At 44.8% G+C, this 21,646-nt stretch overlaps 1 protein-coding gene across 4 annotated transcripts in view; it reads right to left on the reverse strand.

Moving 5' to 3' along the window:
* Positions 1-21,646, reverse strand: part of tenm2a (teneurin transmembrane protein 2a) — a 197,783-nt gene that overhangs the window by 124,732 nt on the left and 51,405 nt on the right. For all 4 annotated transcript variants that reach the window (XM_047334499.1, XM_047334498.1, XM_047334501.1 and 1 more), the window contains exon 3: positions 7,687-7,977. In XM_047334499.1, the coding sequence (XP_047190455.1) occupies positions 7,687-7,977 (291 nt within the window). The remainder of the gene's footprint in view (positions 1-7,686; positions 7,978-21,646) is intronic.

Here is a 21,646-nt window from a genome sequence, read left to right on the forward strand (position 1 = left end):
GAAAGTGTGTCCCTGAGTCTGTGCATCTCTGTATCAAAAGTGCTTTGAAGAAGATTAACACCTGCATGTTCCCAAGTAGGCCCTGCGATAGGCTGGCGACCTGTCCAGGGTGAACCCCGCCTCTCGCCCCATGTCAGCTGGGACTGGCTCCAGCCCATCCCATGACCCTTGAATGGATAAAGCGGTAGAGGATGGATGGATGGATGTTCCCAAGTGGACTGCCCTCCAACATGTCCACGGCTTGTTGCTGCTACTGTATCGGTGCATGAATGTGTTCCTTTCTACTCGCTTAAAGGCAGCGACCTCACGTATAAAGATTAACATGTATATGATTTGTACAACAGGAATCCTCTTACTCAAACCTTACGGCACAAAAAAACATAATTATAACCTTCACCCCCTAACATACACAAAGGTTTCTTTTCCTTCTTTTCCACCACACACACACGCTGCTCTCCGTCACCCCAACCGCTCTGATCTTACTAATGAAAACGGATGAAAACTCCACAGCCCAATAACACAAACATTAACACTAATTCACGCTCATAGAGACAAACAATCTCGGAGACACAAGTAAATACGGCTGACTTTCCAATAATGAAGGGGGGGAGCACCCTCTGGGAAATTTTCTCTGATCAAGTGCAAAGAGATTAACCAGTTGGACGTGTGCTAATGAAAAGGAGATCATAATGAGAGGAGCTCGTAAATGTAGATGAGGCGTGTGAAAAAGAACAATGGCCTTGCCATGTATCAGATGAAGCACAAGAGTAATGTACAGCGACCAGATATTTTTCTGGCTCCCCCTTTTCACCCCGACGCTAAATCAACTTTTATCATCGGGCTGGGCGAAATATAATGTTCCTCGTAGAGATGTGGATATCACAACAATTACAGGATTATGTGCAATCATACTTAAAAAAACAAAACATCAAGCCTTTGAGGGATAATGTCGCAGTTTCCTGGCGGGAGCCCCGTTAGGAGATGTTAGATTGAGTCCTCTTTCATATAAAAACATCGACTAATAGACAATATGGTTAATCACGCACATACAGTACAAAGGGCGGGAAAGCACACCAAACACAATCACATACTGTACTGTACAAGCAGATAGGCCTGCAATGGGTTGGGTATAAGAGGCTGGAGTCGGACGTGACTTACTGATCACATAGTCTCCAAACGGATCCCCATCCTCCTCCTCATCATCTAGGTAAGCTGGAGGAAGACGAATGGAGGAGAGAAAGAAAGAGCAGGTGAAAAGAGACAAACCAAAAAATGAAGATTATGACAAATCAAGGAGGAAAGGCATGAGTGGGTGAAAAGAAAAAAAGATAAAAGTGAAAACAGGATAAAAAAAACAACTACGCTTCGACTAAAGGAAAAAAAAAGAAGAAAAAAAATCTCCGACAAAGTGAATGTGGTCTTCTACCCTCCTATCATGCGGTTTTCCTCCTCATTTCGTACTCTCAGTTTTATACCTCCAGCCTTCATTAGGAGGCAAAGCGCTGACCATTATGATCACTCATAATTGGCTGGAGAATTCTCAATTTGCTCTCTGTGCTCCTTCTCCCTATCTCTCCCTCTTTGTGTGGCAGGTCTGAGCGTGGCATGAGAGGCCATTACGGCTCACTAAATTCCCGATTAGGACAGAAGCACAGTCGTCAGCTAGTTACAAGTCCAATGCCAAGCGATATTTCATGCGCTCCTGCGACTCTTTTACACCCGACAGTGATGCGGGTTGTACGGGCGATGCCCCTCGCTGCGGACGCAACCGCTGTGGCTGCTTTTACACCACCGAGTTCACGCAAACAACGCATCGCGCGAATGCCGTCCACTCCTCATCTTGCCCCATTTCCATTTATTCAGCGCTCATGTTTTCCCCTTCTGCTCTTCTTCTCTCTGCCACTCCAGGCTCCCTTCCCTTTAATGTGAGTTAGCATCCATCTACTGCGATCGATAACCCAGGAGCTTTTATTAAACACAGCTCCTATATGCATGTGTGCGCGCGTGTGTGTGTGTGTGTATTTTCGGTCTTCACTGCAATACCAGCTCTGGTCCGACAGTGTCTTTATTGAGTCAGAGATCCACAACAAAATCTTCCGATGTTATTTTTCTTTTTCATTCAGCGTGTGAGCATGTATGAGGGCTGTGCTCACTATTCTGAATACACCAATCTTTATTGATCCCGGCTGCAAGGGGCTTTTCAGAACCCTAGACTTAGCCCATACATACGGATACATGCCGAGGACGTGTGTATAAGTGTGTGTGTGCCCATCACTACTCTGATCATTCCACCGTATTGCTGCATGGACAAAAAGTCCTTGAACCAGTGGGTAAAGTGTGTAGACACGTGCGCGCACACACACACACGCGCGCGATCGTGTGTGTTTGTGAAAGCGAGCTGTCAGTGCTGCTCTCACACACCATTCATCACAAGCTACTAATTCTGTTAGACCATTGTCGAGCCTTTCGCACCCCACGTTGCTCTCTGAAAACTCAATCAGAAGCTAATGCCCTCAGCCCTCCTAACACACATTCCAGCTCTCACTCTGAGTTTCCCACTCACGCACTCTCCCCGAGACCCCCGAGGGGACAGCAGTGGTCTTGGGGGACCCCGCCAGTCCCACTCTATAAGCGTTGCTTGGATTTGATCGACGGGAGCAGCGTGGACCAAGTTGCCGGTGTTGACACTTGCTGTGGTAAAAAAGAGAGTCTTGCAATCACCGTTTGACATCATAATTTCTACTCCAAAGTATATATGGATTTTTTTTTAACTCAAAACCAAAATGATCACAATTAAACATTTGGTTAATCTAGCGTGATTATGTTGAAACCTTTCAGTTTTCCCACTTTTTAAATATTCTCTTAAGTAAAAAGAAAAAGAAAAAACAGTCAGTTGACATGAATGTTGTTGATTTAGTTTGATTTGGGGTGGGATTAAAAAATAGAGAATAAAGAGGACAGAGTGGATGCAGGCACTCTGCCACCTGTGCTAGTAGATTTGATTAGTTAATCAGGAATCACTTTGCCCGATTCAGCTTTTTGAAAATCATAATTACAGCGCCAGCTACCACAAAAAATAACTACTTTGCACTGCAGATGTTTTAATGCATTTTGAACATTTTTCTGCATTGTATAAAAACAACAACAAAAAAAAAGTTACATGTAAATATACAGAACAGCTTCTAAGAGGGAAGAAAAAAATTAAGAGGGACCCAGTGCGGTAAACCAGGGAATTGAGCACGCCCAGACAGGGGGCACGGTTAGGCGGAAAGGCCAGACTAAATTTAGCGCCACCTTTTCATTCTCTAATTACGAGATTAATACATCCTGTCACATACGTCACAATACGACCCTGTGATTTATTATCCAGTCGCCCAGATGGAGGGATTGAGCCAGAGGGAGGAATGGGGGGGTGGTGACAGAGTCTGAAGGCGGCTGATCAACATGGGCGGGGCCTCGGCTGCGCGGTGAGCGACCGGCGCGTGTCATAAAGTCGGCTGTATGAGTAAAACCAAGATTTATTGCCGGAAAACAATGTTGAAGTTGAATTAGATTCGGCCTGTTTCCTTAACAGACTGCTATTTAATGAGCGGGAAACACAGAGGCATATGGAACCCCACACACACACACAGACACACAGACACACAGACACACACACACACACACACACACACACACACACACACACACACACACACACACACACACACACACACACACACACACACACACACACACACACACACACACACACACACACACACACACACACACACACACACACACACACACACACACACACACACACACCAGCCCGCGTAGAGCACTGGGCTATGGATTGTGGCCATTAAGTCGGCACTGGGCATCAGGTTTAGATCAATGTCAGCGCCTGATCTTATTTCATCTAATGCATGTTTTAATCATTCACCTTCCTGATCAATGCGGGTTGGATGCAGCCATCAGGGAGCGCGGTGGGAATTTACGAGCGCTTCCATTCTCTTTGCCCGTGTTTCCAGACGGACATTTTACGAGGCAGTGCACAGTGTGACAGTAAATCTCTCCCTTCACTTTGCCAAAATGAAATCTCCCAATGCTTCTCTCTATGCCCATATTTGTATGTCTCACTGTGTTGCTTGTGCAAACGAAACTTGTGTTGGCTCTGCCAAGTCAACGTTCTAGTCTCTTTATTTTAATAGTGTCTGGAAGGGGCAATAAAAGCGAAGCGTCTTTATTCAATACTCGACAATAAAGCTAGATGTAGGGAAACTTTGAAACCCCTGAGTTGCATTTAGGAAACTCATTTAACAGGCTTTATATACTTGTTGGTAATTGGAATTTAGCAGTAAATGAAAGGGAAAAAAAGAACCCCAAAACAAAACAAAAATCTGAGATTTAATTTAGAAACAGATTCAACAGATGCAGAGATCTGCGAAGGAAACTGCCACACAGGTGAACCACATTCCTGAAAGAGGCGATTGTACACGTTCACCGAAATACGGTGCCGCTGTATTTCAAAGTGTAATTCAGTTTCTCTGTGTCTCAATCCGTGCACGGATATGTATGTCTATATGTGTGTGCATTGCTGGACAAGTAATCCTGATTGTTTTTCAGCAAATTAAAGAGAAATCATATCGCGATGATGGCGTCGTATTGTAGTAACTTTATTTATAGCTGTATAAACTCAGTTATCCAAATTAAAGATTCTCTGCAGCTCCTATCAAAATAGCGGGAGTATATTTTTGGTCAGCATGTTGACATCAGATGACATCTGAACCATCTCCATGACAACTGTACAAACTGCATGCCCTGATGAAGATGGTGAGATGCCATCTAAAGCAGAGCGGGGGAAAAACAACAACAACTAGTGCTGCGTGAATCCTGATTTCTACGATTCTTCTGGCAAACAATCAAAACAATCAATACACAAAAGGTGTATTCAAAATGATCTGCTCCAATTGTGTGAGTTATGTTTGTTTACATTCTGTGTGCACCGCATGCAGTGCTAATTGTGTTGAGACTAGCAAAGGCACCAGGCACTGGGAGTGACTGCTATCTATCCAAAAGATCACGATCTTTTTTTTTAATTTGTTATTGACTTGTTTCTTTTCCAGACATTTCAACTCCTCCAAAATCAAACATAGAAAAATTGTACGTTTATTTTTTGGCAACCTAAAATATGGAAGGGAAGTTGTTAATTTGGACTCAATTTTGTAGTTCAATAATCATAATTAAAGATCAAATATGTGATGTAAAAGAAAGCTGAGAATGTATCCATTGGTTTTTCTGCAGCCAGTTGTTCTTTTCACAATAACATCTCACACACACACACAGACACAGACACAAATAGTACTTTCCCTGAGGTTTAGGATGTCTGCCGCCATTTCTCTGGGCTTTCTATTTTCGGTCGAGGATTCTGCAATAGGCCACTCAAGCACATCCACGTGTACACTCCTGCCCTGAAGGGGAACCCTGGACCCTCAAACTGACACCTGTCAGTCATACCGGGAAGCGGTACTGACAGGAGCATAACGAGGGACGGTGAGACGCACAGCGTGAGTGAAGAGAAGACAGAGGAAGAGCCTTGAAAGATGAAGACGAGAGGTGGGAGAGGAGGGAGACGAAGAGCGGGAGGAGGAGGAGACGCAAGTGGAAGTGAGACTTCTGAAGCTTGTTAGAGACGCAGCGAGATGAGAGTTGTGCAGTGAGCTGTTTGGTGTTTTAGCACGTCACCGTCTTTTTGATTTGTTAGCATGTGTTTATGATGTTGTTTCTCTGTCTGCTTCTGTCAATCTCTATTATTAGAGCCTCAGATCCTCCTCCTGCTGTTTTGACACTCAAGTTGCTGCTGTTTCTCTCACACACACACACACACACACACACACACACACACACACACACACACACACACACACACACACACACACACACACACACACACACACACACACACACACACACACACACACACACACACACACACACACACACGCAAGGTTTGGGCTCATGCACACCCTCACAGGCGATATAGACAATAGAGTAAATAGGAAGACACGCACACACACGTGCACACGCACACACACGCATTCTTAGCACACACGCTGGTGAGAGTTAAATCCGCCCTTTGGGCACTTTGAGGTGTAATATGCCTTCAAAATCTGATGCTCTGTTTGGAGGACGATGCATGAGCGAGGGGTTAGATTTCTCTCATTCAGAGCAGCTAGGTAACCGGCGAAGTGACTTGATCAGACACACGCACACACGTGGTCCTTTTATCAGACTCTCTCGGAGCTTCTGATCTCTTCACGCTGGCAGAAACAGCGACGCTGAAGCCTGATCTAAATCTCCGGTCTGTGAAACCACGAGACGAGCCCGAAGGTGTGAGCCGCAGGTTCTCCCGAAACGCTTCCACAGAATGCAGACTTTGGAAGTCATTTAACTTAATTGACTTTGATTTGACACATGCTCGGCACGATAACCGCTGTGAATTTTACCAACAGACAAGCCAATGCTTGGCCGTAGGAGCATGGAAATATGCAAGAATAACACTTTCTGACAGAGTTTCTCCTGGGAAACGGGGAGAAAAAACAACAAGCGATCTTCTCAACAATCAACACTAAGCGACATCATACTGCAGGCAAATTATTATCACAATATAGAGTTGGATTAAGAAGGTAATTTTACAAGGTCTGGAAACGGAGCGCTCGGTGGCGTTCCCCTGGCCCTGAGACAGAGAGAGCGGGAGCGGCGTCTGCAGCTTATATCTGTGGCTGCAAGATTAGCTTGGTAATTAACCACAAAGCAATTATCGGCCGGTGGGATGAGAGGCACAACTCAGGGAAGGTGTTTCTTGACGTGTTTAATAGGTGTTGAGTAGTTTGATCAGTCGACAGAAGTTTCCTCTGATTCCGAGGCCCGCAGTCCAACAGAGGTTGATCCACAGCTGATACGTGTGGCTGCTGAGAATTCAATTAATTAGACTGTTGCTTTTCCTTCCATCCACTTTTCATTAACCTCTATTGACACCTTGGCCAGAAGCTTGCACACAGGTTTACGACTGCGTCAGGATTAACAAGGAAATGGGAAGCTGGCAATAAACAAAGTTGCCAGAGGAAAGGGGGGGGGGGGGGGGGGGGATTCCTCTGGGAACATCTGACACTTGCTGGCAGAGTCAGAGGAGGATGCACATGAAAAGTAAAGATCTTCTATCTGACTGCATCTTGGTGATGGATCACAGGTCCAGTGTTGCCATCTCCCATATAAATTCTTGGAGTGTTTTTTTTTTTTTTGAAGATTGACAGACCTATGGGGACATCTCAACCGATAATTGTATAAGAAGAGTTAGAGGGCTCCAGTTAAGTACTATTGACGTAAATATGTCTGGCTCCCCACGGGGGTCCAACCGCTGTTCTTCAGATCAGAAACAGACTCAATCAATAAATCCAACTCTCTATTCATGTTATGGCTGTCCGTTTAAAAGGTCTACAGATTTTAACAATATCGACAAACTTTAACAAATCGATCGACTGTCTTCCTCATTTTCCTCGACGAAAATGAAGAAGACATCTCACTCACAATTGTGCACCCGCCCCCATTTGTTCTCACTCCCTCATCTAGTCCCACTCGCTCCCCATCTCATTTTTTCTTAAATTAACGGGCCTGTAAACCATCCTGAGTCCCATGTCCTACCTGACTCGTCATCCGACTTGTCGTTCTCTGAGTCAGTGAGGGTGAGAGCCGAGTTCTCGCGACTGGACACTCCTGAGCTGCGGCGGGACTTGACCCCTCCGCGTCCGGCCCACAACTGGATGGCGCGCTCTGGAGACAGCGGCCCCTCGGGGTCCGAGTCAGCATCAGAGCCAGCGCTGAGGGAGTAGCCCCTCTGGAGGAGGCCCAGGTCGGGACAGTAGGGGACGGCGGCGGGGTGCGGAGAGGGAGTCGGCTCACACACTCCCAGCTCGGCCAGGGTGAAGTTACCCCCTGTGTGGGAGAGACAGGAGTTACACTGGTGGAGTGTAGAGAGTAAGTAAAAGCAGTTAATGGACACACGCGCACACACACACGCACACACACACACACACACACACACACACACACACACACACACAGAGAGACACACACACACAAATGCTCGCACAAGCAAAGGCACAAGCATATCTAGCAAACAAATCCACTATCACACGCTGGGTTGTAGACTAATTAGGAAACTATGGAGGTGGAGGCCGAAAATTGGGCTTTGTTGTGGCAGGCAGGAGGGGGAGAGATGACGCAGCGTGAATCAGGCACCAACTACAAGCCAGCCGCTGGAAGGAATATGTATTGGCCTGCAGGCCTGTTAAGGCTGGCTTAGAAGGCCTGCCTCCCTCGCTTTACTGCTCCGCATTGGCATCCACGACGTGTTGATGCGGGATCAAAGAGCTGCTCACTTGAGGCCTCTCAGACTGTAGTGGAGCTGCTTTGCCGCCTTCTGGGTTTGATCATCTCTCCACCTGGTTGCCACCACACGCTGGACCCCGGGCTCACGGAGAACACCGCAGTCTGCCGCAGCGGCCTGGCCGGCCCCGCCACCTAACGCTCTCGCCCCCGAGACAAACCGGCGCGGCGCGTCCAAAATAAATATATAAAATTATCCAAATTAAAGCACATCAAAGGAGATCAATAAACAGTGCTGCAGTCCAATTAAATCCAAGCTGAGGAAAAAGCAATTAAGTAAAAAGGCATGCTCAACCAATTTATTCTCTATACTAATTAAAAGAGTATTGTGGATGCAATCGTTCACCATCAGCTGTTGGGCTAAAGGGATCGGAGGGAAAACAGTTGTGATTCACGTCATTAGCGTTTTTTTGAGGGAGGGGACAGGAAGACGCGAGCGGAGGGAGATTGGCGATGTGGTGGCACACTGTATGAGTCAATGCATTGTGAATCGCACAGCTGTGTGACTGGGTTAACTGTGACTCATCGCGGCGCACGGCTGCAATCAGGGAGATGGGAATTAAACAGATGAAAATCGTCTGCTGGATCTTCACGGGCTCCTCTTCACAGCCTCAAGAGTCGAGCTGAAAGCAATGAGGAGGGGGGAGGGGGGGAGGGGGGAGGCGGCGGAAAGGAAACTTAGCCGGGGAAAGTAGTGAAAGGCTCTAAACTTCTACTCAGACGAACAGATGGACCGGACTAGAGAGGAGAGGCAAGCGGATCCACAGGTGGATTAGGCTGCTACGGACTACAGCTTGCACGGCATCCAACCAGCTACAGTACAAAGGCGGCCAAGCACTGCGAGATATCACGCAGTATTACCGTTGCTCGTCTTCTTGGCTTTGTTGTCTTTTCCTCCCACTTAGCGTAAAGAATGACAAAAAGGCTTCGTCTTTACTATATGCACAGCGTGTAACACTAGCGACTGTCATTTTTTACTACGGCACTACCGTTATGTACAGGGGATGTGACTGTAGTCGGAAGCTGAAACCATACCTGAGATGAAGTAGCGCAGGACGGGAGAGAACTCCAGGAGGCCTGAGAGAGTGAAAGCACACAGGTTCTTTGAACATCAGTCGGCACACCAACCTGACATGAACTGCTAGATTAGTGTCTACACCACAATTGGGATGAGTCTTTATGCAAATCCTCCAGCTCGACTACGACGACATCTTCTAGTCTACACAAACGCTAAAGGGGAGACAGTTACATCACATGGGCGTGTGTGCGTGAGCGTGTCCACGTGCACATGCGCGCTCGGCACACATATCTAATGTAACATCCCACAGGCCGCCGTTCTGTACAATTAAAATGCCGTAACCGCCGATTACACGTGCAAAATTCCAATCACTCCTTACCACCATCGGCGGCAGACACGGCCACGACGCCGGGGCAATCTACAGGTACTCAAAGAAAGATGGATCGGTGCGAGGGGTTGAAGCAGACATGAAAATCGATCTCAGTTATTCTGCAAATAGAAAACCAATTGTATGTTTGTAACATGATATTATGACAGATGTGGGGGCAAATGTGGCGCTGCATTCTAATCAGATCAATGCCGCTCACTTTGTAACGATGCTGCTGCTGCTGCCGTCGTTCACGCGCTTATTGCGTGTGTTTTGAAGACCTGTGCAGCTTCGGCAGCTGCCGCGGGCTGCACACGTCTGTGGCAGTTCATCGTGCGTGTGTGTGTTTGTGCTGACACTTAAAGTTAGTCCGTCAAATAATCGGTGTATGTGCGGATAATAGGGCTGTGGTAGAGAGCTTAAGTTAGAGAGAGAGGGGAAAAACAGATTTGATGAGAAACGTGATGGATAGAGAGAGAAAGAGAACAGGGGCTTATGGGGGGAAACATAATAAGAGATGTGCAAGAACTGCCTATATCTGTATATGCCGAATACAATTCTAATGAAAATAAAGTTATGTTTAATGAAATAGGAATGAAAGGAATTAAAAAAAAGAACTAGCTGAAAAAAAGTCATCAATAGAATGTGATGAAGACGTAATGTACGACAACATGAACAAGAAGACTTTCCATGACATTTTCACCGACAGAGTGAAGGACACGGGGGGGAAGCAAGGGAGGGAGAGATTTAAACGTAAGTGTGTGTGAGAAAAAGAAACACTAGGTTACAGTGTCGACATGATAGAACGCTAGCCTGTTTTAAAGTGCGCCGACCCATCCAACAAGAACAAGCAGAACAGAAGCAGAACATAAAACCAAGTTTAGAGCGACAATAACCCTGAGCGGAAAAAAACCCTAAAAACTCATCCACGTTACCTTCTGTGAACAGCAGCGCTGTGTGAATGTGTGTGGACGGACGGAATGACACTTTGCCGCCCTAACCCTAACCCACTTTGAGTGGTTCATTTACCTTTTACCTTGTTCATTTGTTTGAGGCGAGTCGGATGTGAGAAGTGTCCCAAATGAAATGACGACATGCATGTTCGCCATTTATTTGTGCCCTATACAACGACACATCTAAGAGCATGAGGCCTCTTTCAGAAGGACAATATCATTTGTTAATGCCATTGAAAACCGTGTCAAATCATCGTTGATGATAATTACGTTTTCAGATCTTATAAGGCAATGGTTAGAGTATGGTTATAGGTACAAAAAGCAACCGTGTTAGGTTTCATGCTCTGTAATTTGTAATAGTCTGGAGATCATCATCGTCAGGGATCAGGAACGATCAATATTCAAATTAAAATTCACATTCTGCTGTTCCTCGTCACCATCTCAAGGAAGTACAAACTGACTGATGCCACAATGCAAACAAAATTTTTAAAAAAGCTACAGTGTCTAATAAGCCTCATACTCATTGATTACTCCAGCCACACTGAATGTTACACACTCACAGTGCTTTATAAAAAGCACTTATTTGTTATAGACAACGAGTGGTCGAAGCTGTGTCTTTTGCTCGATGGGGACTTCAGTCTAGTCGGCACCTGAGATACATCATCATTTGGAGGCAGCACATGCTGTATCTCGGCAAAGCAGTTGACACTGGGCGAAAAGAAGCATCTTGTCGGAAGTTGAAGACAATAGTGGGAGCGGGAACGGCATTCGCAGTGATCCATTAAGCCAATTGTACTTCCCTTGATAAAACTCATTATGGATGGGTGTGTGTGTGTGTGTGTGTGTGTGTGTGTGTGTGTGTGTGAGTGTGTGAGTGTGTGAGTGCGTGCGTGCGTAGACAGCTTTGTGGAATAGGGGCCTATCATCAAAAAGTAATTTGTGCTTGTTAGCAGTTTGACAGGGAAAGAATAGGCAGCAGGACACTGAATTGTGCTGGTTGACTTTCCCTCACCCCACTGTGTAATTCTGTAACGGATGTAAAGCAGCCGGGACCTTTTGGCTCCCTGCAATTATGTTGCTCTTTGTAGACTCAATAGGCCACAGTGCAGACCACCCTCGGACATGCCATTTTGAGCTTGAGAGGGAGCGCCAGTTCAGCGCAAGTTCTGATTTCCCCTAAAGTGCTGAACTAGTGAACTGATTTGCTCCTGGGTGGATGATGCATCGAAATCAGGAAGCAAATGCCACTGCACAGCAAGTTCCCCAACAATCTTCTAAAAATGCTGAAAATGACTGTTATTAACTGTAAAAGCTTTATTTTCCTTTATATATATATATATATATATATATATATATATATATATATATATATATATATATATATATATATATATATGTGTATAGGGAATGGTAGAATTTGTGGCTAATAGCAGCCAAAATGTGTCATTTTCATTTGCATTCAATTCAAAATTCATCTGCACATTATTTTATACCACTACAGGAACTGAACTTTTCTTTTGTGCTTTCTTTCCTGTGAATTATAAAGCAATAATATATATTCCTTAGTGTAGTAGAGTTAGATAGTTAAAAGTTGGGATTTTGTCATAGACACAGAAGGAAAGGGGACAGGAAAGTCAGGGGAACTGGCAAACTGGACAGTTGTTATATACGTGTTCCTGCTCCCCTGAGATCAAATTCCAAACTGAAGTTGCTCTACTGTGTCTCCTATAAACTGTCACGCTGTTTCTCCTAGTCTCTCAGTACAAGATAGTGTTTATAAAAAATTATATATATATATATAGGGCTGCTCATTGTGCTACAAAAAATAAGGACGGTGAAGACACACATTTCTCATTGTTGACTTCACAATTTATTATTATTTTTTAAGTCCCTTTGCAGCTGTCACTCACATGCAAAATTGCACAATGAAAATGTCAGTTTCAGCACTTGATCTTTATCTTTACACTTCTAAAGTCTTTCCCCAGCAGAAACACACTGTCATATGTAAAAATGTAATATCCAATATCCACTGCAGATATGTATTGGATATCTCCTGAGGATAATGAATAGTAATTACTATTATAATAGAATAAACTCATCTGCGACTGCAGGACAGATGGTCTTCCTGTCACACACTCCTCTCATCCTAGCAATCCTCTGTCAGACACCCGTCTATCTTGGCCCATGTTCGTGTTAATCGTGTGTTCCTAAGTCTTCCCCTCTTCGTGCCGATAGTAATGAAACTATATCAAGGAAAGGGTTATACAAACAGACTTAATGCAAAATAGTCTTTGGATACAGTCCGGAGACAATTGATGAGTGTTTCAGTGAGGGCATTCGCGAAGTCATGAATTTTGAAAGACGCGGTCATTGAATTCCTTTTTTGTCAAAGCAATCATGTTGAGTTTGGTCCACACAGGCTGCTGCACTGTGGCGTGCTGTGTGAGGAAAAGAAAAATGTAACTGATCATAAGTTGATACAGGAGAGGAACCAAAAAAATAGGGAGTGAAAAGGAGCTTTTGATCATCGTAAACAGTTTGTACAGAGAGAGAGAGAGAGAGAGAGAGGGACGCACTGTGTATACCTTAATTACGGTACAGTTTATGCCGACATAGTGGATTTTGGCTATGACTTGAATACAAAATGTTCATTGGTCAAGGTTCAAGGTGATTGTTGTCTGAGAGAGAGTGAGGATGGAGTTTGTTGGATTGACTATTATTACTCAAGCGCGCGCACACACGCGCTCGCACACAGAGCAGCGGAGAATACTAACAAACGTCTTCACAAAACGTGGTTTCCATGGCGACGAGTAGGGGTGCCAGTGCACAAATTGAAGGGAGTGTTCAGAAATGAGGAATGCCGTTGAAAAAGATTCTCCACAGAATGTCGATAATAAGGATCAACATCTTTGATACGACGCGTCTTCCCTCCATCGTCTATATGTCAAACTCTTCAGCTGCACTGTTCGCTAACAATTGTATCATACCAACTTTATATATCAAAATTCCCATTATCCACTCGGTAACTTTATCTTTTTTTCTCTAATCATATCATTACCCTACTCTTTTCCAGCGCGCAGTTGCAATGCGCAGATATTGTTAAAAGAAAATATTTTGAAAACTTTGGCAATGGACACTTACATGGTTTGTTATTGATTTGGCAGTTCGTTATTGATTTGGCAGATGTTACTGTGATATGATTTATTGATTGGACATTTCAGCTTTTTGTTTTTTCTGACACCCAGATCTACTCTCTAGTCAACCTGCGTCTCCTCATTGAGAGTACGAAATGGTGTTAGACTATTACCGTGGGTCTTTCTTCTCTCTTTTGCTAAATATCGTATCTCTGTCATCACCCTAATGACCATAAGATAAAATGCCTCATCCCTAAAAAAAAGAGGATTATTCTCTGACTCTCACTTGCTGGGATTAAAAAACAAAGTGGTTTGTAGCAGATGATACTGTCAAGATTAAAATACTTCATCTCGACATCTGGAAACTACACAGGCACAGTTTGGTTTACTAAGAAGACAGAAGTGTGCACAGTGCAATTTGGACTGTGGAGGAATCAGAGAAAACTGACGCTGTCAAGCTATAGTACCAATCACCGCAGCCCAGTGCCACCCTATATTAATTACAATATAAAAATTAAAAATTGATGTAGAAGGATATCTTTTTTTTGTTTTTCCTGTGTGACATGACATGTCATGGCAGGATGACACAGCGGCCCGACTGTCAACCTCGTAGCGCGGGGTGTCGATCGCCAATATCGCAGAAATACGCACACGTGCGCAGACACATGCATATGCCAAGGCGTGTGGCACGTCATTAGCGGCGCCATTAGCGGCGTGGTAAAAAACTAACAGGTATGCCCAAACAGTGTCGTGGTGAAACACTTCCCACATTCCCCAGATGACATCCGTTCTTTTGGCTCCCGCCGCAGCCAGAGGGGCCCCTCGCACCCTCCTAATGAGGAGACCAGAATAGGCGCAACAAATGTCATCCATCCCTGGGCAAGTTCTACTCCTGCCCAGAGGACAGCAGTCCGGGTAGGACGGGACATGACAGAACATGACACGACACCATGCACTCTGGAGGAGGCCTTGTCGCCGAGCGGTGTAGCACTGAGCAGTGAAACACCTGCCAACCCTGAAGTTGACCGGACTGGGAGACAAATATTCATCCAGGAATACTCATATACAGAACACAGAATCCCTGCCCCTGTGTACCTGGATACCAAACCTGAAAATACCAAATAACATTTTCCTTTTCCCAAAGCAAATGGGATTTGAGAGGTTCATACAGAGATTCACTGTAAAATTCTGCAATTCAGAATACAGGTAAAGGGGGAAAACATTGAGACACATGCCCTGTCCTATATATTGTAATGACTTTGCCGTTTGATTGTTTGTTTGTCTTACTGTCTGTCAGTCAGCAGGATTACCCAAAAATTACTGAAATGATTTCCATGAGCTTTTTCTTTTTTGGAGGGGCGTGGCATGGTCCAAGGAAGGGGCCATTACATGTTGGAGCAGATCTGGATTAACGGGCGGATCCAGGAATTGTTTTCCACTTTCTACAACATGCCGACATTTGGCATTAGCCTTGCGCTCCCAGAGCGCCCTTCCAGTTCTTCCTGTTTTGATGATCTTGTGGCCTGTTCAAAGCCGACCTCGGGACTGGACTGCACACTGCCACAACTCTCCACCCATGAATGGGACCTTTTTATACCAAAACACCCGGGTCTGAAAGCACAATGTAGACTCATTTGTTTTACAAACTAAAACTTCTCGAGTAATTCCATCGACATAATAACATATCCAACCCGGCGTGACAGGTTTGACACTGACATGTATTGTCACCTTTTAAATTGATGAGGCAAACGTGTTGGCGGTCTTTGCTTATTTTCCCCCTTCTAGCAGTTCCAGAATGACTCTCTAAAAGCCCGGGAGAAAAATAACTACCTCAGTTTGTCTGTTGTTTGGGCGATGAATGGCCAAGGGAGAGCAGTGAGAACAGCGAAACGATGACCTGATTTTCACTAATGAAAACCAATCAAAAGCAGCTACACTGTATATTTATTTCCAGTACAACGCCGTGCTATGCTTCTTAAAAAAAAATGTAAAAAGGGTTGAAACCAATGAAATTTCAAAGAGAGGGGCGGCAGGTTGTGAAGAATGTATCAAAATTCTGGTCAACAGTTTTACCACCAATCTACGATACAGGGTCAGCGCTGTTGATTGAGAGTCATGACAACGGAAGTACAAAATGTAGACTTCAGAAAGTTCTTGGCACGCAATTCAAATCCATTATTCAGAGCTACAGAGACGCGACTTTTGGTAGTTAGTAGTCAATACATATATCGATTTACAATAAAGCAGACCGGCATGCCTATGTAGCTACTCTATGTAGTTAGTCAATACGTTTTCTTAAATCCTAAATAAGCATAAATCATAATCCACTAACATGCTTTAATGCGCATTAAGATTTGATTCAGATGCGCTGATAATATACAAAAAAAAAACCCATTCAGCTGCAGTTTTACTTGTTCTGATCGTCGCCGTCGTGGGTTGAAATAACAAAGGGTGCTGGTGGTGGTACAATCGTATCAGCTTTGACCAATCAACTTGATGGCAGGCCTTAATTGAACTTGGCCGTTGTCAGTTGTGTGCTCTCTGCACACCGCTGTCAGTACTCGTCAAAGGGAGATTCGGCCGCAGCAAGGGGTCCAACAGTGACACATCTCATGGCGTTTCGGGTTTCACGCCTCTGCGGCGGATCATGGCATCCGACGGTCTGAACCTCAGCTCATAGACCTTACATTTTTCAACCGTTATCTCCGGTAATTGGAAAAAAGAAGATCATAGAATATAAGGCATCTACAGCTGTGTTATTAACATATCATGAGTAGGTATCGGAAGTTATCAAATATTACAAGACTCGGATCCTACAGGACATCTTCTAAATGCTAAATTTTAATGTATTAGAAACAAACAAACAGTAAGGTAGTTACATTTATAACCTCAACACTGTTGAATGGCTGAGTGCAGTCTGTGCATATGTAGAGTAAATCCAAGGATTCACCATAAGCAAACTTCTTTTTTTTCAATTCGGGAAAGGAAGATAAAAAAATCCTTTGTGAAATCATGAAAATGCTTGGAAATGTAACCTTAAACTTGTATATGGGATATTATATGAATATCACACAGTAGTGTATGCACTGCTGGGGTCGCAAATGGTGCAAGATAAGCAAACTTATCAAAATATTGACGATGAAAAAAAAGTGATCGGTGTTGTATTATTTATCGCTGAGACTTTTCTATAGAATCATTGTAATGTATATTTATCTGCATGGCAATCCTGTAAGTTTACATAGCCTACACATCACACAAGTGGTATCATAGTTGTCACTTGAGCCAAGGACAGACATACATGTGTGTAAGAAATGCGGCCTACTGTACACACATTTAAAACTATGTGGCTGGGGAACATGTTTAATTACAACCTAGGGAAGCAAGCGACTCAGCTGAGGGAAAAAAAAAAAAAAAAGCCCCACACTTGATAACAGTGACATTTGCAATCTGCCTCATTTATCAAAAGCTGCCAAAGGAGAGTCAACGAGGGTCATTACATAGTAAACATAGATTAACTCAAGTCTCACAAAACCCACATGATATTATCTGATAGATTATTTTTTATTGTGAGAAAATCGCAGACGTCAGCATGCGTTTCCCCAGACAGTGCCAATTAATAGATTTTTCTCTCTCATTCATTTAACTATATGATTGATTAATTCATTTAAATGCGTCTTGTTTGCCATCCAATATTTGTGCCTGCGCGTCCATAAATACGAGCCTGCATCGCTGATAAATAGCCGGCACCTTTTCGCATCCTGTTGGCCACTCCCTACTATTTGTCTAATTTGCTACCCATGTGTGCGTGTGTGCGTGCTCCTGTGTGTGTGTGTGTGTGTGTGTGGATGCACCTTTGCCAACATACCTGCTAATAGTTAGCACCTTTACAGTGCAGACAGGATTTGACAAACTAAGCTGAGGTGTAGTCTGAGTTGTGTAAATAAAGAGTGAATCCCTTTTCATAATCCGTCAAGTCGCCAAAAAAGAAAAAATGTAATTGAATAAAAATCACTCTGGCTTAGTTTATACAAGCATATCTGTAGAAGAGAAGAGTTGATGTGTGTCTGTAAACTAGGCCCTTTCGACTACAGTAGCCCGCGAGCGAGTCTGCCAGTGCCAAATGCTCAACCAGATGTTACTCTGAGTTAAGACCCCCTTTAAAGCTCTCCTTGCATGTGTAGGGACCACACAGATGAACCCTCCACGGGTACTTCCCTGTCTATAAAAGAGCGAATATGGGGATGGAGTGAGTGGGAGTGCGTTGAGGGCTGGAGGACCGGAGTGGAGTTGGCCCCAGGATATTCTTCAGTGACTCCGCTGCTCTATGGCTGCAGCAACGGGATGCTTTTGAGTGTCAGCAGCTGGCAGAGGCACAGAATGCCAGAGTGAAGACAAAGATAAAGAGGGAACGGCGGAAGAGGGGAGGGATTGTATTTAATCTCGCTGCCATTTATTTTTAATAGTGTGCAGCTGCTTTGTTCTCTTTTTGATCATCAGCAGCTCAGGTCGACTGTAACCCAGTGGAGTGCGTGGACGCACAAAGAAGCATACAAACACACGTAATGTGTTTTCCTTTCTTTTTTTTTTGCACTTGTTTACTCACAATTTTTTCAGCGACCAAATCCCAACACAACTGCCATCCTTGTCACTGTCAGCCGCACTGTCGCCCTGCGGAGGGATGCAAACAGGCATGTACTGCTTCGGTGACACTTGACCGCCGCAAAGCAATAAGCCATACCAGGTGGCGTAATATGTGGAAGGTATACGCACTATTCCCCTAATTCAGCCCCCCACCAATGTGCAGGAGCCCCGACCGAGCTGGAGTCGGGAGTGAAGGGAAAGGGACAAGAAACCCTCGCTGGCTTCCCAACAGTGAACACAGCCAGCAGGAGGAGTCAGAGCTGCCACTACCGAGGAATCAAACTCGGGGTAACTGCTGCGGTGGGCAAGAATGTCCCTCCTGTACGACTGTATTGATTTGGTCAAGGACTTGATAAATCATATCATTGTCATCGAGGTTCCCCTCATCCCATCAGAGATGATTCTGTTAACGCTGTCACATAGGAAGCTGTTCTTTCCAGAGGGTGTAGGCCAGTTCATCCTTTCTGCGCAGACTCCACACTGAAGGTTGTAGCTCTATGTCATAGCCTCGGGTGTCCAGTGTTATGGAGATTTCGAGATTGCTCCCGAGGCCACCTGCGTAGGCTGTGGTGTAGACTCGATCCAACACAGAACTAAAGGCATCTAGTGCCTGAAATCCCACTGACGAGGGCACAGTGTGAGAGTCTGCTGCTGCTGCTGCTGCTGTTGTTCTTGCAGATACTTGGAAGTCTTCCCTCCCCAAAGGATGGAGCTAACGGAGGAAGAACACCAAACATATCGAGCATAAAGCCCTTTTTCCAGCCACCCAGTGTGCCAGGAATGTGAATGGCAATTTTTCCGAAAAAAAAGCATTCCTTGGCTCCTGTACTCATCAAAGTCAATGGACAAAGGTGAATGCAGAGTAGGGTAAACATGGCCATTATAGGCTGCAGTATGTCTACCGGCGGCTCCAACATGTTTGAATGGGCTCACGCCGATTAAACCACCGACATACGAGCGCATTTCAGCGAGTCTGTGCAAAATGAGAGGTCAAACCTATAGAGCTCCAAAAGTGGGCAGAGCCAGCGTGGGATCGAGCACAAAGACACACAGTGTGCTCGTTCTCAAAGCCATAGAGAGGGCCTCACCATAACAAATGTGTGCTGTGACCACTAAGGCAACAATACAGGAACAGCGAGGATTTGAGGGATGGGGGAAAAAAGGAGAATATAAAAGAGAACACAGCCATGGAAGGTGTGACAAAAGAGCAAAGGAGGCGATAAAAGAAAGTAGAGAGGTGGAAAGATGGACCACCATAGAGAGATGCACCAAGGGAGAATGAATAGGGACAGTAGATGGCGTTGAGAGTTGACCAGACAGAAAGGCAGGCAGGTGGGTGGTGGATTCTCTGTGTGGTTTCCAGCCCTGGGGGCAAAGCAGCAGAGGAGAATGTGGAGGGGCTCATTTAGATCCTTATAAAAGGACAGGCCAAAGCTCCTGGAGACTGCAAGTGGCCGTGATAATGCCTGCTGCCTAGAGGTGGACGTGCGGCGTCGGGACAAGAAGAGAGAAGAGGAGGACTGGGGTGAGATGTCCAGTATGGGCTTGAAAGCTCTGACGCACCGAGGTCTGAAAGACAGCAGCCACAAAGAGATACCCTGCAGAAGAAGAAGAAGAGCCGGGGATAGTGCGTTTTCCGTTCACCGCTCAGAGTGGCGTGTTAGGAGTTCACACATTTGTCATCTTTATTGCTGCCAGCACTTTGGCGTCCAGTTCAGCTCAAATTCACCCGCCGAAAACATATCACAGGGAAAGTGAGACGAGCTAGTCCAATTACAGGTACAACATAAACCAAACAAATATGTCTCCGCTATTTTCGGTTATGCTAATGAGGCCTCTACCTTATTGGGATCACTAATGCTCTCAAATGTGTGGCTTTGCGGTGTTAAATAGTGAACACTTGTAATGAGCTTTCCAGGCTGCTGCATGTTATGGCGAGGAGAGAATGTGTCATTTGGCTGTGCTTATCCAAGCTGACTAGATAATAACTGTGTAATGGGGAAACAGCGGAGTTGAGAGCCAATGAAAGCGGGGGGTCTGTTGGAAATAAAGAAAAAAAACGCAACTGAACCCACTTTGTCAAACTCTGCTAGGAGCCACTTGGGATGGGTCGCGTTCAAACTCTAAAAAATAAATTGGAAAAAAAAAAGGATTTACTTTAAACTTGCCATTGTTCAGTTCAGTTAGCGTCTTCACACTGGTATAGTTGCATTCTTTGAAACAGGGATTTCGACATGATAAACAATGGTACTTTCTTTCCTTTGTTGTTGTTTTACAGCTGCAATATGCTTGACACGGTTTTCAGACGCTACTTTTTAATGATCGCAACCGGGTAGCATATGATGTTCCGTTTCCCAATCCTGAATACTAACCTGTGACGGTTCAGCTGTATCTCTAACCGTGTGAAACAGCTTTAAGTGGCCACACCCCTCATTCGTGACCATCTGGACGACATTTGAGAATTTCAAACCCGAACTGTACATAGGTTGGGGAGGGAATTTGTGGTTAAGTGTCTTCCATGCAGATGCGCATTCAGTATAATAATATACCTGTCATTATTTAGAAGATTTGGCACACGATGCATACGGAAGCACAAAATCAAGGCAACAAATTCCGTTTAGTCTGGATCAGGGACAAATGGATGTAGGATGTGTTCTCAGTATGTTACCCTGGGGCGAGCCTAAATGGAGGTCAGCAGCATCGGCTCGTCTCACCTCCATTTAAAGCAGTAAACTGTTTCCTAATGGGCTCAGAGGTAAGTTCACAGAAAATATTTCTTGCTCGGGAGGAACAGGGTCGCTCACCATAAATACATAGTGCCCTAAAAGGACTGTAGGCACACTCTAAATATGGCTCTGAAGGGAGCTGATGCGCCTTTTGAAGTTGAATTCATGCTTCAGGAAACACTAAAATCCCAGTGATGCTTCTTCATGCATAATGATGTCCGCTAAGTAAGTTATTTTAGATGCAATGATATCACTGATGTGAGATATGAGTAAGACGACCACTGCACTGAGTCACAGTGCAGATACAGTAAAGATGCACAGTAAAAAGACAACAACAGTATCTGGTTGAGGTGTTTACATACAACTGAGGTGTGCCT

This window comes from Scophthalmus maximus, chromosome 9 (assembly GCF_022379125.1).
Source record: "Scophthalmus maximus strain ysfricsl-2021 chromosome 9, ASM2237912v1, whole genome shotgun sequence".
In the NCBI taxonomy this organism is placed as follows: domain Eukaryota; kingdom Metazoa; phylum Chordata; class Actinopteri; order Pleuronectiformes; family Scophthalmidae; genus Scophthalmus; species Scophthalmus maximus.